General features: G+C 52.4%; 1 protein-coding gene across 1 annotated transcript; it reads left to right on the top strand.

The window, feature by feature from the left end:
- Nucleotides 1-216: 216 nt before the first annotated feature.
- LOC137844992 (excitatory amino acid transporter 5-like) lies at nt 217-15,982 on the top strand. Its single transcript, XM_068661767.1, has 11 exons — nt 217-715; nt 2,562-2,641; nt 5,410-5,622; nt 6,217-6,259; nt 7,039-7,261; nt 10,015-10,114; nt 10,322-10,555; nt 12,064-12,258; nt 13,071-13,205; nt 15,257-15,356; nt 15,471-15,982. The coding sequence occupies exons 1-11, from the start codon at nt 539-541 to the stop codon at nt 15,606-15,608; spliced, it is 1,638 nt and encodes a 545-aa protein (XP_068517868.1). The 5' UTR covers nt 217-538; the 3' UTR covers nt 15,609-15,982.
- The last annotated feature ends 653 nt before the right edge of the window (nt 15,983-16,635 follow it).

Here is a 16,635-nt window from a genome sequence, read left to right as displayed (position 1 = left end):
CACCATCCATCGATATGCTGGGGTGCCGAACTGTTCAGAGCAGCACAGGAAATCCTTGGATGAGCTTATTAATGATTTTGGGAAAGTCCTTGGCAAGCTCTGCTCTAGAGAATCCCTTGCACCGACGCAGATGTGGGGTGGGATGGGGATGCACTCACAGCCGGTGGGAGCCCAAACATTGCAGCAGCCTCTGATGGGCTCAGCAGGACCCAGGACCCAGATCCTCCTGGATCGTGAGCTGCTGTGGAAGGGAGCTCCCCCGTTGTGTCCCTGCTCCCAGCCCACAGAGTGTGGCCCCGATCCATTAGGGTGGGAGCGGCAGGAAGGGTTAACTCAGCTGGGATTGGCACAGAAAGCCAAGTCCAGATTACCCAGTTGAAGACGTCACTTTCCATTATGGGAAAGGCTCCCCGGTAGCAGCACGGCTCTTGGCCCTGGGGATTAACCACCCGGCACAGCCGGCAAAGGGCAGGGCTCCGACACCCAGAGCAATGCACGGTGCCGGGGGCTGCTCCCAGGGGCACGGCTGAGCAGGACCATGTGGGAGCGCCTCCGGAAAGCTCTGCTGGCCTCTCTTTCCGTGAGCTCCATGCGCCTCTGGAAGTGGGTGCGGGCTTTCTGGAGCAAAAACGGCCTCCTCACCCTGTCGATGCTGTCGGTCGCCACCGGCTGCCTCCTGGGCTTCCTGCTGCGGGCGCTGGAGCTGACGGAGCTGGTAAGGTGCTGGGGACGGGATGGGAGCGAGGGAGTGGGACCGGCAGTTGGGGCAGCCGCAGAGGGGCACGGCCACAAAAGCAAAGGCTTCAGCCCAAGAAAGGACCTTCTGGATGGTTTCTGTCTGTGGCTTTTTTTTTTTTTTTTTTTTTTTTTTTTTCCCAAAAGCTGCAGGACAAATCTTGTCACCCTCTGCTGGGAGTGGGGGCTCTGGGCTGGACCCTGTCAGGCTGCAGGAGCCTGCAGGAGGGATGGGGATGGGAAGGGGGGGGCTCCTGCCCCACTGCCCCCAGGGGTTGGGAACAGCCTAAAACACAAAGCAGCAGTGCTGGCATCCCAGGGCCGAGCTTCTGCTGCCTCTCCCTGCAGATGCTCAAAGCAAAGCCCAGGTCCACGCTCTGGAGAAGACCCAGCAAAAACCACTCGGGGGTTGCTGAGAGCCTGGGGGCTTCCAGCAGTTGCCATCGCCCAGCGCTTTCCAGGAGCGCTGCCCTGTTAAATGTCACCGCAGTGAAATCCCCGTGGCTTTAATGACATCGAGCATCTCAGCCGTAGCTCAGCCCGATGTGGGGCCGGGCTGGCTGAGCCACGGGAGGCGGGATGCTCAGCGGGATGCTCAGCGGGATGCTCAGCGGGATCCCAGCTTCAGTGAGCTCGGCTGATGCTGGAACATCCCCGCGTAACCTACAAGGATTTAGCAGGGGCTTGTCACTTCAATTACGGACTGCAGCATCACTGCCCCGAGCGAGGATGATCTCCTTACTTAATGGCAGTGGGGTGTAATCCCGCTGCGTCCCAGTGCACGTGGCCACAAGCACCCCACGGCCTCCCACGGGGCCTGCACCCACCCCGGGTCCTGCCCCTTGTCCTGCCCCAGCCCCGTTGCTGCTGCCCGGTTCTCCCCATTAGGGACTTTTGGCCCAGCCTCCATGCCGCAGATGAAGCAACCATTCCCTGCTTCCTTCCCCAAAAGGGGAAGTGTCACAGGGCTGGAAAACCCAGTGAAAAGGGGACGCTCTCGGTTCTGGGGCTCCTTCCTGCACCCTTCTGTCCCCACGCTACGTGGAGCTCAGCCAAGGTTGGGCCACGCAGGGCTGGCAGGACGGGGCTCCTGGGTCCATAGTTTGCCTTGGCATCCCCCAAAACCCAGTGGTGCTCGGTCCTTTGGAGCAGTGGAAGCACACATTTGGCTTCGGCCACCTCAGACCTTTCCCTGACATCTCCAGGGCAGTGCAGTGAAAAGCTGGGGGCCGGGGGGGAAGGTTGGGTGGAGGATGGACGGTGAAGGATGGGCTGATGGAGGAGGGAAGGAGGCATGGAAGGAACTTGCTGAGTGTCCAGGAGGGTGGTGGGTGGAGGGATGGTGGAGGGACAGACAGCTGGAGGGACAGACGGATGGATGGAGGGACGGCTCGCTGGCACATGGATGGAAGGAGGTAGGGAGGGTGGGCACCGGGTTGCACCTGGGGGCTTTGGGTCACTGCTGAGTCTCTGCTGCCCAACAAGGAGCAGCACCGGGCACAAGCCAGCAGCAGGGCCATGAGGGCCATTCCCCAGAGGGTGGTGGGTCCAAAGATGCTTTAGGGAAGGGAGCAGCCGCACACACCCAGCTCCAGCTCACAGCCAGGTTTCCCACTTGTAGCCCATATTTCTTGGCCCCAGCCCAGCTCTGATTAGGGTCAGCCAAGGAAACTGTGTCTCAGCAACCACAGGTTGGGAGCCAAGCTCAAAGCTGTGTCCCATTAGGAAAAAAAAAAAATTAAAAATGTCAGGTTTGAGCCCTTAACCTGAGGTCAGCATCCACTTCTCAGCTCCCAGCTGACACACCAGCTCTGCTCTCTGTGCAGGAGAAGCAGTACTTTTCCTTTCCTGGAGAGCTCCTCATGAGGATGTTGAAGATGCTGATCCTACCCTTGATCACCTCCAGGTAAGACATCACCTTCTGCTTCTGAAGTGCCATCTCTGTGTCACATTGAGGAGAACGCACCACGAGACAGGGCTCAGAACTGCCCAGGGTGAGAATAACCCCACACCAAACAGCCAGCACCCAGGCAGCATCCCTAGCTCGGTGTCCATCGAACCCCAAAATCTCCTAGTGATGGACTAGGACAGGCCCTGAGCTCAGGGGAGGAGGTTTGGATTTGGTTTGTTTGTTTTTTTGCCTTTACTTTGCTTTCTTTACAGCAATCACCCTGAGTGCAGGGGTTACTTCCCTGCCAGGGTGAGCCCCAGGTGCTCCAGCAATGACGTTGTCACCAGAAAAAAATGCTGAAAAGTTGGTCTGAATATGTTCCAGCAGAAAAACCTAAGTCCTGTAAACTTTTCTGAAGTGTAATGATCCAAATCAGAGAGGGGGGTAATGGTTTTGTCCAGCTTTGTGAGCGGCTGTGTGAAATGGAGGGGTTGTTATTTCTGCACTTGTGCCTGGGCTGCCTTTGATTAGAGATGCTCATTAGAGAGAGCTGGAAAACACTACTGGGGGGTGGGGTGGGTGGATTTCCTTTGCTTTTCATGCAGAAAAACACCAGCAAAGCACACAGCAGAATGATCAAAATGTCCAGTCGAGGCTTCAGGGTCAAAGACAGGAGGAAGTGGCTGGAGAAGGTTTTATGGAGTCCTGAGGTGCTGCTCTCATGGACTTCCCAGTGGCTAGGACTGAGAGCTCACGGGGAGGGTCTCTGTGTGTCAGGCAGGCTGAAGGCACTGAATTTGCTGGAGGAATGAGGTGCATTGGCCCTGACCTGGATTTGGTACATACTGCACCGGTCTGGGGTTTTGCTTCCTTTTTGTGCCCATTCAGCTGGCAGTGCGGGACCAGCCGCAGGCTGCTGCTGGGCAGAGGTTTAAACTGAAAGCAGAATTCCTTGTTTAGAGGGTTTTGAGACAGTTCGGTTAAGAACCATAAGCGTCACTCACTGTTGCATGTCATGTTTGCAAATCCCACTTCCATCAGCCCATCCAAATCGAGAAATAAGCAACAGAGCCACATTTAACCCTAAGCGAGCCCTTAAAAAGCTGAGGTAGAGTCACGTATTTTAAATGATCACCGGCACATGGTCGCCAGAAATACCCAATTCACTTTCATCCCCTTGCCGATGTCTCACTGCTCTGTTGTTTTTCAGTTCGCTTGCTGCCTGGTTTGCCTCTGGTTTATTTTTGGGAGCAGCGTGATCACCTTCCTTGCCAAGCTCAGTGTTTTTGCCATCAGCCCCCATAGGGCTGCTTTCTGTTTCGCCCCAGCATCCACCCCCTTCCCGACACACTGCCAGGGTCTCTTGGGGTGCTCCCAGTGCTCCCTGGAGCCGAATGTTGTTGGGGCCCAGGGCCTGTCCCAAAACCAACCGTGCTGCCCGTGGGGGTCTGGGCATCTGCAAAACACCTGCAGCACATTTCCTGCAAGCTGAACCCAACCAGGATTTTTCTTATTTAATTACTGAGGGATGATAAAGTGGCTGCACCCCTCCGTGCACCATCCCACAGGGACCAGGCTTGTGCTGGGGAGGGATTTGCCCAGCTTGGCACTCAGATTTGGAGCTCCTCACGTCAGAAAGCTTCACCCGCCTCCGCCTCACCTTTGTGGCCTCTCCTCAGCTTCCCAGAGCCTCTCTCCTCCCAGGCACGTGGCTGCAGGAGGGGATCTGGGCCCCCTCAATCACCTGTCCCTGCTGTGTCTCCAAGGGCAGCACTGACCCTGCCGCCCCCATCCCTGCCCCGCATCTCCTGGGGCTCTGCAGTGTCCCAGGAGAGATGGAGCAGGGAAAACCGGAGGTCAGGAGCTCTGCATGTCTGGGGGGGTGACACACTGCAGCCCCCACATGCTCCCGTTTGATGTCCCCACCAACAGCCTGCTGGCACAGCCCGTAATTCCCTCTCTATTTTTAGTCCAGTTTTGTTCAAAAGTAGCTTACTGGCTAGCTCTTAGGAAAGCTTACGTGGACGTGAGGTCTGAACCTGTGGCTCTTTGCCTGGGGGAGTGGGCTTCATCCCCACCAGGATGTTTTACACCTTGTTTTACACCTTTCTTCGCAGTTGACAGTGACACCCCATAACATGGTGTCAAGCAGGGGAGGTTCAGGCTGGCCATCAGGAAGAGGTTCTTCACCGAGAGGGTGGTCGCACACTGGAGCAGGCTCCCCGGGGAAGCAGTCACTGCACCAAGCCTGTGGAGTTTAAGAAGCATCTGGGCTGTGCACTTAGTCACATGGTCTAAAATTTTGGGTAGACCTGTGTGGTGCCAGGAGTTGGAATTGATGATCCTTATGGGTCCCTTCCAACTCGGGATATTCTATGCTTCTATGATTCTGGGATAGCAGCACCGTGTGCCAGAGGTTTTAGAGAACAGTATCACACCAACCAGAGCAGTGTTAGTTATTCACCGTCAGAACATAAGAACATGTACTTGCTATCCCTTGGTGAAGACAGAAGGCATGGCCAGACCTTGAGAAGGGACCTGTAGCTCTGTCCTGCCCTTCGCAGCACCCCCCAGGCTGCCACAAGCTTGCCCTTGGAGCAAGATCCCCAGGGGAGCCACCATTCAGGCACCTGAACATGCAGGAGCCCTGTGATGCCCCTGAGCATCCATTAATAAAAATAAATAAATAAGTGGAAACTTCTCACAGGTTGGAGACTTTGCCCACCGGGTGCATCTCATGCAGCTTTGGGGGCAGATGCTGACCACGATTTTTTCTGGTGCAGCCTCATGTCTGGGCTGGCCACCATGGACTCGAGGGCCTGCGGGAAGATGGGGGTGATCACCATCACCTACTACCTTTGGACGACCTTCATGGCGGTGACCACCGGGATCATCCTGGTGGTCAGCATCCACCCTGGCGCAGCTGCCCAGAAGGAGGACTATTCCGTGGGGAAAGCAGTGCTCAGCTCCGCCGACGCATTGCTGGATCTGATCAGGTACCTGGTGGGATTTCAGGGGGAGCCTGGGGCTTACGGCCTTGGATGGTGCTCCACAAACAAGATCTGCCCCCAGGGCTGCGAGTTCCTGGGGGATACTGAGATCTGAGGGGAAATGGGAGAGCCACTGCTGTGCTGACCGCACAGAGCAGGCTCCCTGCTCCCAAGGGTGCCTCCTCCCCATGGGTGCGTCCTGCACACACCCAGGGGCTTGCTTATGCCCACGGGTGCTCCAGCAGCCCCACTGCTTGCCTCGGGGCTGGCACAGCTCCTCCCAGCGCTGCTCTGGCCTCCCAGAGCTGTTGGCAAGGAGGGCTCCGAGCATCCTGCACCCGCTTGGTCTTGGTCTGAGCAGGGGGCTGGAGATGGACGGGGTCCTTCGCAGCTTCTGGCTTTTGATGAGTCCAGTTTGTGTGGCTCAGTCCCGCTCTTCACTCACCTTCCAGCCCCAATTCCCCCCCAGCTTGCAGGAGGACACCCGGAGGGTGGGGGCCATAGCAATCCTCCTGCTGGCCTCTCACCCACCAGGGGGGCTGCCTGGGCTCCCTCCAGCTCACCGCACGCTTTAACCCCTGCACAATTGCTCTCTTACAGAAACATGTTTCCTTCCAACCTGATCGAAGCTTCGTTCCAGCAGGTGAGCCCACCCGGCCCCAGCTCAAGCTCTGGAGATGTTGGGATGATGCTGGGTTTGGCAGGGCTGCTCTCCCCCATCCACAGCCTGGACACGAGCCCCTTCCCCTCCCTCCATCCCTTCCCTCCCTCCCTGCTCCCTGGCCACTTTCTGCTCACCCCAGGGTGCACATGGAGCAGAGGGGGCTGGTGGGGGACACAGGCACAGGGACACCCTGTGCTGAAGGGCTCCTCCACAAAAGCAACATGATGCTTGGACCCCAGGGACCTCAGGGACCCCAGCATTGTGCAGCAGCTCCCCAGTGCCAGCTCCAGGGTCAGGGAGCAGTGCAGAGCTGGCACACAGTGGGACAGAAATCTGGGTGGAAAGGTTGGGGTGGCCAAAGGAGAAGACAGGGGAGGGGATGGGCACAGCGCAGGGTAGGACAGCACACTTATGATGTTGGGAAAGTGTCTTTGGGGCTCCCAGAAGGGGCACAGGGCCAAAGGGACCCCTTTATGGGCATTACAGTGCTTCCTTATCCAGTCCTGCACTGGGATCCTGCAGGGACAGGACTCAAATGCCATGTGTGTGCCCAAGGAAGTGCAGTCCTGGAGGATGGCTGTGCTCAGTTTCCCTTGCCTGTTTCTTGCCTCTCTTCTTCTCATCAATTTACTGCCCAAAAACCAAACCTTGAGCCTGCAGCACCACTTGGCCCAGTGGTGGCTTTGACTTTGTGTTCAGAGCAATGTGGAGTTTGCTGCCAATGGGACATTAACCTCTCTGCTTTGCTTTTGTTGCAGTATCGAACTGTCCTTGTCCCGGTGGTGAAGTCCCCAGGATTTCCAAAGATCCCAGGGAAATCCCTCAGTTTTATTTACTTTGCACCTGATGATGAAAACCCTGAAATTCATCACCCTGTGTTTCTCGAGCTGACGCCGTCTCCTGAGATGACCTACAGGACCCTGCCCGGAACCAGCAATGAAATGAACGTCCTGGGGATCGTTATCTTCTCAGCAACCATAGGTACCTGCTAAACAGAGAACTGGGCTTTGCGCTGCTCCCTGGCCATGCTCTCCAGGCCACTCAATGGTGGCTGCAACCCAGAGCAGCAACTGCTGCAGCCCCCGTGCTGTAAATCAAGGCAGGGATGCTCAGAGGCACAGGACCAGGCGTTTTAGCTCCAGCTGCTCAGGTCCTTGGGAAACTGGGCATGGCAGGCAGTTTGTACCACCTCCCACCAGTAATGTCAGCAACAGAGCTTGCAAAAGGTGTTACAACTGCTCGTTATGCGCAGATCAGCCTGGAAGATCAGGAGGACCCCGGAATTTCCCTAGGAGCCCTCAGAGCCTGAGGTTTCCGAATCGTAACGTGAGCTGCAGGAGCCTTTTTATGAAGTCTGCTAAAGTGAGCGGTAACTTCTGCAGACCCTACGTGGGAAACAGCGTAGTAGTGAAGGTCCAAACCCCCTGTGCTGGCGGCGCTCAAATTCCCTGAGCAGGGAGGAGTCAAACCTGGTGCCTGTCACAGACGTGTGGAAATTTCTATGAGCACTTTGTGAAGGGGGTGAGAAAGCTCCCTGCGCTGAGCAGCTTGCAATCCAGCATGGACAAGGCGTTTGGTAACAAATTAAGGAAAGAAGAAGAGGTTGGATGGGGGGGGACATGTGAAAAGGATGGGGAAGAAGGCTTAAAGGGGAGAAAGTCACAGGGGGAGGAACCTGGAGCTGACTCAGAGCATGAGGTGGGTGCAAAGCTGAGTGAGAAAGGGAGGAAAGGAGGAACCAGAAGGGAAAGGAGTAGGAGGCAAGGAGATCAGCGTGGGGGCAGGATTACACCTAGATTAAGAGGTGAGGGCGAGGAGCCTGAACTTAGTGTGTAAGTATCCAAAAAGCCACTTAAAGGATTTGGGGTGTGGAGGCAGCGCAGGAGAGCGGTGCTGGAGCCCCCCGAACTGCCTCAGGGCAGAGGCCGGGCAGTTTGCGAGGCTGTGACGTGCTGGGTGCCTGCAGGAGGTGGCCAAAGGGGGGCTGGGCAGAGACAGGCCCACCAGGAGCGCCTCCATCCCAGAGACCAGCGCCATCGGCAGAGCTCTGCCTTCACGCCGGTGCTTGGGGAACGTGTCTGGGGACACACGTCCTCCTCAGGCCCAGCACAGCGGGTGACCAGAAGCTGCTTTTTCTGCCTCCGGGATTACCGCCCGCCGCCCTGCCGGTGTGGGTAAGGATCAGCACCGCGTTAGGGCTCGGAAATCACCTGGGCTGGCCCCGGCCACCCTGCTGCACCCATCCGGATCTGGCCTGGGAGGGATTAGAGCTCCGCAGAGCCCAGCACCTGCAGCGGGGCCTGGTGGGAAGCGCCCATGAGGGGCCCAACGAGTCGTGTTTGCCCAGCAGAAAGCAGAGCAGGCAGGGAGGGCCCGGCCATGGCCCTGTGATGTTGGGGCCCTTTTGGAAGGAAACAAAGCTCTGCTCCTCCTCACAACAGCGCAGAAAAGGCCAGGTGAGATCTCAGCAAAGTCCGTTTGTGTCCATCTCCAAAATCAGGCATTTCATGAGACTGTAACCTGCTGTCCGTGCGGTGCCTGCTGGCCATCAGGAGCAGCCATGAGCACAAACTGCAGCACACAGGGAAAGCACAGCACGCCAGGGGCACCAGAGCAAGGTGCGGGACCCTAAGATGTGCTCTCATCACTTCTTCTGGTGCCCTTGAGGCCTGCTCCTTTGGCCCACCGCCCCGTGCTGCCACGAGGAACCCCACGCAGCCACCGCAGCTCCAGCGGCTTCCTCAGAAGCATCCTCAGAGTCCACTCTGGTGCCTCTGAAATCAAGGAAAGGGCAGAGGTTTAAAATTACTTGAAATAAATTGGTTATGTGCTGGGGTGATCTTCTTCATGGCAGCCCTCTGCAGGACACAGAGAAACTGACTTCTTTTAAGGCAGCTGCTATGACCACCAAACACTGGGCGAGTAGCCAAGGAGCCAGGAATGACACGTCCAGCCTCGTCTCATTTCTCAAGGCTGGGCAAAGACGACCCTTTCTCATTTGTTTTTTTGAGCAAGACGTTAGCTGGCCAGAGTTCCAACTAAATGCACCAGGGCTCTGGGAGTCCTCAGCCCTGAAGACTGGAGAAGGATGAGAGGGACAGGACAAGGTGCTGACTATACTCTTCTTTTCCAAGTTGAAGCAGGCACTTCTACAGTGCTGCGGAAGAAATTTCAGCTCATACACCGAGTGTATGCACCAGGCTGGAACCCAGATGGGCAAATACTCAGACTCGGTTTTGTTTTGCTGGAACCTCCTCAGCAGTGAAAACAATGGGATTTAGCACAGGCTAATTTGGTGCTGGCAGACCAGAAAGCCATGCCAGAACCCATCTAACCATTAAGTATTTATGCTCCAGTATTCCTACAACTGCAAATTAGACTGGGAATTGCGTTAAGGCAACATCAAAAGAAGCAGCAGAATTAAGGCAGGTGGCTTAATGCCCGTATCCAAGCATGGCTGGATCCTTCCTTACCTAACACTAATGCAGGCACTGTCACCATTGCAGTACAACCTGTGGGCAGGTGGCAAAGCCGTCTGTGGGCATTGGGCAAATCCAAGCACTTCTGTTTGTTTCAGGAACTAGATTGTCCTGGTATTACCAAAGAGCAGCCAAAAGGCAGCTCGTCCCCCTCTAGAAGTGACTCCTCCAGTGACTACCCTCAAGAAACTCGGTGCATTGCACGCTGCTCCTTTGGTACTGCTCAGTAATACAAATCACTGTGTTTGGTTGCAGGACTCCTCTTGGGGAAAATGGGCGAGCGAGGAGCCCCGCTAGTTAACGTGTGCCAGTGTCTGAATGAAGCAGTTATGAAAATTGTCTCAATGGCAGTCTGGTAAATCTGTTTTTAATCAATTCAGTTCTTACCTGCTAGTTAATGATGGTGCCAGCCATACATATGTCTACAAATGTCTACTGCAAGCACTGTACTTATTTTTAGTGTGACTGCATCATAGAGTACCAAATACTGTAATGACCGTGGTGTAGTGCTTCAATAATTGCTTGATCCCCATAAATAAGTACTCATGCTTATTCTTTGCAGGTACTTCCCCTTTGGCATTGTATTTCTCATTGCTGGGAAGATCCTGGAGATGGAAGATCCCTCGGTTATAGGACAGAAGCTGGGACTATATGCCATTACAGTAGTGTCAGGGCTGGTCATCCATGGACTTTTTCTCTTACCTCTGCTTTTTATGCTCATCACCAAGAAAAACCCCTTTGCTTTCATCAAGGGAATACTGCAAGCCTTGCTGATTGCCTTAGCTACATCCTCCAGGTAAGAAAGCATGGCCAAAATTTGCTGGTACAGCTGGAAGGGCTCTGGCTTAGCTGTGGGAGACGTGGCTGCGCGTACGGCTGGCCACACTGCAGAATAGATGCAATTAACACATAAAAGAGAAATCATGCTCCAGCACTATTTGAAAACCCAGAACAGGGCTTCTGTAGGTGCTTTATAAAGCAGTGCATGATTATGCGTTTGGATTTTAATTGAAAACATCAAAAATACTTCTGGATACGTTACTGAAAACCTCAGTCAACTCCTGTGTATACCACGCTCCTCCAAATGAAAGTTTTGTCTATTTTGATAACGTTTTATAATTGTAAATAATTTTTCTATCTTTAATTTTTATTGCAAAACATTCTTTGAAACAATGAAGAAACTGTACATCAGAAACTACCATCCCTTCTGAAAGACGCACAAACCAGAACATTTTCTCAGAAAGCATTAGGCCAAGTGAAGTTTTCCTGCCCTCCCTGACATCAGTGCTGTACACAAGCTCAGTAAAACCATAGAGGACCGTCCCTCCCTGCCCTGACCCCTGTCTCTGCAGGCTGGTGTAGACAACCCAGTCTCATCCAGCATGGGGACCCCCATCCCTGTTTCCCTCAGAAGCATCTCCTGTAGCCACCACCGTCCCGCCGGGCACAGGGTCCTGGCAAAACCCCGAGGTTGACACGGGATTCCTGCAGCACCAGCACCATGCTGGGACCTTTCCCTGCAGAGATGGGCTGCCACGAGCAGCTGCTGCTCTCCAGCCAGCGTGCAAGCTGAGGGGCTGTTGTGTAGGGGCTGGTGGGAGAGCTTTGTCCTCGTCCTGCCATCCGCTCTAGGGATCGTGGGCATCTGTGATACACCCTGCACACATTGGAAAAGCAGCGCCTGCCTTGAAGAGTTGATCGCAGTCCCATCGGCTTCTTTTCCACGTTCATTTTCCATCTTTCATTCTGTCCTCTTCCTCCCCATCCTTATCCTGATTCCCACCATACAGCTCACGTCTGTGTGCTCAACAGAAACGAGCACGAGTTCAGTGGGGTGGTACTGGGCAGCACTGGGCAGCACTGGGTGACACTGGTACAGATGCTCCCCGCTGCACACTGGGGCTGAACCAGGGCTGAAGGAGCCCCGTGGGGGCTGGGGTGGGCACTTCTGCTTCGTACAAATGTCCAGGTGTTGTGGGATAAATGTGGGGAGCGGGGATTACGACAAACAGCCGGAATCCATGCACAAAGCTCTCCGTAGTGTGATGCCTTCAGACACCAAAATGATTTTTTGAGTTTATTCCGTTGGTACTGCAGGCTGATGACAGACAGTGTCTAACTCCTTGGCTAATTGTGTATTCCCCAGGCAGATGAAGAAATGCATCTTTCCTCTCATTGCCAAAGCAATTCGTGTAACAGTGCTGCTGCACTACCCCAGGAGGACTTCTGTTTGTATACCGTTAGGCTGCAGACAGCAGCGTGCTCAACATGGAAAACAATTACTTATCGATTCTTCTCCTGCAGCTCAGCAACCTTGCCCATCACCCTCAAGTGTCTTCTGGAAAACAACGGGATAGACAGGCGCGTGGCACGCTTCGTCCTGCCGGTCGGGGCCACCATCAACATGGACGGCACGGCGCTGTACGAAGCAGTCGCTGCTATCTTTATCGCTCAGGTCAACGAGTACGACTTGGACTTGGGACAAATCATAACAATAAGGTAAATGTTTATTTGCAGCAGTCAAATTAGTTCTCCGTTCTTATAGACATGAGACCAGTATCTCACCCCTTATCCAGTGATTTGGCTGAGACCACCCCAGCTGCTGCAGCCGGTGGGTGACAGCGGGGCTGCCAGCTGGGTAGCATGCCTGGGCAGTGTGATGCCATCGAGCTGTACCAGCACAGGGGTGCACTGCTGTAATATATTCTCCTTCAGGAATACCCTCATTTAACAAGCAAGGGAAAAAAAAAATCTAGCTAAAAATAAGTACAATTTCAAATATGAAGCCATTCCAGGGATGGGCTGCCTACGCTGGAAGGCAGAGGGCTGCTTTCAGCACAAGGTGCATGCCCTCAGCCAGGGCCCTGGACAGTAGCAGGGCAGGAGGCGAAGCATTGCAGCTGCAACCCCCCAAGGACGGGGCTGCCCCCAGGAACCAAGTGGCTCCCGTGCTGGAGCCTGTCCTCACCTTTCGGAGCTCGCCCTGGTCCATTCCAGCAGAGCTAGAAGGAAACACTGGCACAGGGGGTCAGGACGGGCAAGCAAATTGTACAAGTGTGCAGGTGACTGCAACGGGAGCCTGAGAAGCAGAATTCCTTACAGTGAGATCTCAGAATAACTGGAAGTGATCTTTCTTGGCCAACAAAGTGTTTCAGGTCCTGTCACTATATCATACAGAATGATATAATGAGGACGTGATTGTTTTTATTATTAACATATATAACTTATGCAACACCTCATTTCTTCAAAGAAAAAAAAAAAAAAGCAGCTTTTTTGGTGGCACTAATTCTGCAGCCTTCCTCTCTCTGCAGCATAACAGCGACAGCAGCGAGCATAGGGGCGGCTGGGATCCCCCAGTCGGGGCTCGTCACGATGGTCATCGTGCTGACGTCCGTGGGGCTGCCGACCGCCGACATCACGCTCATCGTGGCCGTGGACTGGGCGCTGTAAGTCTCCCAGAGGTGATGCTGGGGGCTGGGGCTAGCGGCAGCTGATAGTGGGGACGTGTTTGGGTTTCCTGGAGCAGCTCTAGCAGAGGTAACAGAGGTTATGGGATCACACACAAGGTCAGGAGCCAAGTGTAAGATTCCTCGTTTTCCCATTATTTTCCTGAAACAGCCTAAGATAATGACAGGTAAAAGCCTCTTAAATGATTGTTTGAGTTAAGGTGTTTCTGTTCTGAGGTGCCCGCTGCAGTCTGTTGCCTCCTTAGGGACTGTACTCAGAAGCAGTGATGAAATTACCCCATGCAAGATACAAACTTGCGCTTTTTTTTAAATCTAAATCCTTATCAGATTGTACCCCAAATTTTTGCTAGGTCTCAAGTGAAAAACAAACAAAACCCCCCTCTGAAATATTGAAATATCTAGGTATGCATGTATACTTTCACGAGATGGAAAGGATTCCACTTTCCTCCGTAACAAGAGGTAGAAAAGGAGGGAAGCAGACACATGTTGTTGTCTTCATAAACGTTACCGTGTAAGGCTGCCAGTTGATGTATTCCCTAGAAATACCTCAAGTCCCAGTCTCCTCCAAGCTGTCCATTCTGTGAGCAAAGGAGGATGGACAGCACGAGACTGAAAGCGGTTTGTCGGACAGGTAAGTGTGGGAAGGTACAGTGGTCACTGCTTTGGTGGAACATCTCCCTGCGAGATGAACGAGGCTGCAGAAAGGTCTCTGGCTTCATACGAGGAGAAATGAAAACCAGCCAGAAGGGTGCTGACAACAATAGAGACAGAAGGGGTGGAAGCATAAAATTGTTTAGGACAAAAGCATGATCTTTAGGATAAAATTAACTGATACAAACCATAAACCACTTGGAAATATTTGCAGAGTATGTGCTCATCCAGGTTTCCATTTTTATTCCTAAAACATGGGATTTTTCATAATTAGGAAATAGAGGACAGAGAGATAGACTAGGGATAGATAAGAGGGATGGGATAGATGTTTAAAAGGTAAAAAGGAAAAAAAAAAAGTGATCTGAGATGCTTACTGATTGTCAGAACAGAACAGTAAAAAGGTAAAGTATGAGCTGGTTGAGACACTAAATCACAGAAGAAAATCAGGGGCCCCTTCATGAATAGATATAATAGTGGGGGAAAAAAAAAAAAAAAAAGTTGCATTCAATAGGCAACTTACATCTTACAAGCCATCTGTCACCAGAACTAAAACATCACTGGAGTTTCTAAAAGTGAGGATGACATTTTCAAAGGACTGCATCCAACGCCAAGGTCTGTCTTCCAGGGAGGTAGTCCTCGCCTTGGTGGATGAAGACCAGATTGATGTTGAGACAAAATACGATGCCTGATAACACTTAGCATAACATATGCATTCATGAAATGTAGCATTTAAAAGTAGTACGGAAAAAATGAAGCAAGTTAGGTAGGTGACAAAAACATACAGCGTAGTTACTGACTTTTAAGGAACTGATGCATGGGCTGCTGGTTTGGTCTTCACAGCCATCCTGTAGAGAGGGAACAGCACAAGTATCACGGCTGCTTTTCTCATTCTTACACTCACAGGAAGTTTAACTTTTCAGGTGGAAGTTGTTACATCAGAACAAAATGTCAGCTACATCTTTGAGCATCGCAGGGCACCAGTAGTATCACCTACAGTAACACTGCCGGCACTTCCTACTGACATGACAAGAACTTGCCTTAGGGCTGGACAAACACAATTTCATCCCCAAGTGTCACCTTAAATAGTTTTGTGGCTCAGGGGGCTCATGCAGATTTTGAAGGAAAATGCACGATGCACCAGTTCTGGTAGCAGCGCAGCCACCCCTACATGCTAGAGATGAGTGTGATGAGATGCTAGTACCAATTTCTTGCTGTATTTGCACAGGGCCAAGGGCAATACCCCATTTGTCTTAGCTAGTTCTTATCAAGAATAATGGTAGAGGTGTCAGGGATGGGGGTTCACCTTCCAAAGCCATAAAAGACCACAGCCACTCTGGCCGTGGCCACCAACTGCAGCCTCACAGCTTTCTGTCTTCTAGGGACCGATTCCGAACTATGACCAACGTCCTCGGAGATGCTCTGGCTGCTGGCATCATACAACACATCTGCGAGAAAGACTTTGCCCCAAAGCCCCCTAAGGTAGGTACAGCTTGTCTGGGAGAGCAGGCGAACACAGGACACATCAGGGCTAGAGACAGACACAAGGGAAGTACTCGATTAGGAAAATAAAATGGCATTTTGTTCCTTTTGCAGCAAGATCCAGTGAGCAACACAGAGAAGTTTCCTTCTGCAGAGACCTCACTTCTGCATCCCAAAGACAACGTGATTGAGCTGATTGAAGAAAGTTTGTTTGATCAGACAGGAGTTCACTACAACATCTGTCAAGTGTAGATCACAGCATTCCCATGCCCAGGATGGGATCTCGGTGCTAAACTGATGCATATCGATGTTCTGCAAGACGAAGGCCTTACTTGGCACAAAAAGTAGAAACATCCTCTACCCTTTGAAGACTTTGGGACTCTCCAATGAGCAGAGCCCGCTGCTTGTACGGGAGGATATGTCTAGACTGGCTGTTCTGTCTAAAGCAGCTGGGATTTGAAGGTTTTATTCCACACATTTTCTCAAGCCCAGTTCTCTTCCAGAGTTAGGGAGGAGAGCAGGTACTGGGAAGTGGGAACTAGACTGGATTAGAAAGTAACAGAGATGGGAAAACAATCGGACACCTTACATCGGCAGCCTTTGTCTGCTGTCCAGGCTGCGTGCTGTAAGGCTTTATTTTCTTTAATATATTTTTTAAAATCTTTTTTATTAATATATATACACTAAACATATTACATACTACTATACTATATAAAGTTCTCATCTAAAAACCTATGTGTATTTTTTGTCCAGATCTCAAAATTAAAGCTGAACATAACGGGATTTTCCAGCCATTACACAAACAGAGAAGAGCTGGTTGGAGCATTTCACTTCCAGTGCCAGAGACATTCATTTCAGCTGCCAGGACGGAAGGGCCAGCTGTACGTGTATTTTTACCGGCTGTCTTATTATAGTGAAACTAATTGACCAACCCAGTTGCAACCGTGTTGGTTTTCCAGCTAAGGATCTGTTCCCAAGTTCAAATTTCCATTCCAATTACAGCCTTAAAGCACAGGCCTCCAAGGGCAGCCTTCTCCACAAAAGCCTTTTCCACAACTGATTTATGTTGCTGAATTCATTCGCTTCTTGCGATGTCCCCTCATGCCTTTTCCCCCTGGGTTTGTCATTATTGTCACAGCACGAGGCTCATGGAAGCAGCCTAAATGCAGACCAACATCACTTACTTTCTCCAGAAGGCAACACTCTGGGAAAAAAAAAAAAGGCAACTCACAGAGAAATTGATGAGAATGCTCCTAAGGCTCAGATAAAGCCAGAGGAG

Source organism: Anas acuta, chromosome 26 (genome assembly GCF_963932015.1).
Source record: "Anas acuta chromosome 26, bAnaAcu1.1, whole genome shotgun sequence".
NCBI classification, from domain to species: Eukaryota; Metazoa; Chordata; class Aves; order Anseriformes; family Anatidae; genus Anas; species Anas acuta.
The sequence above is the reverse complement of the archived record's forward strand: the minus strand, read 5'-3'. Positions and strand labels throughout refer to the sequence as shown.

What these genes read in the sequence shown, in the direction of transcription:
- LOC137844992 (XM_068661767.1), top strand. Translation starts at nt 539, where the DNA reads ATGTGGGAGCGCCTCCGGAAAGCTCTGCTGGCCTCTCTTTCCGTGAGC. An exon ending in CTACCCTTGATCACCTCCAG is followed by an intron (nt 2,642 to 5,409) that starts GTAAGACATCAC and finishes TTTCTGGTGCAG; the next exon opens with CCTCATGTCTGGGCTGGCCA. An exon ending in GCATTGCTGGATCTGATCAG is followed by an intron (nt 5,623 to 6,216) that starts GTACCTGGTGGG and finishes GCTCTCTTACAG; the next exon opens with AAACATGTTTCCTTCCAACC.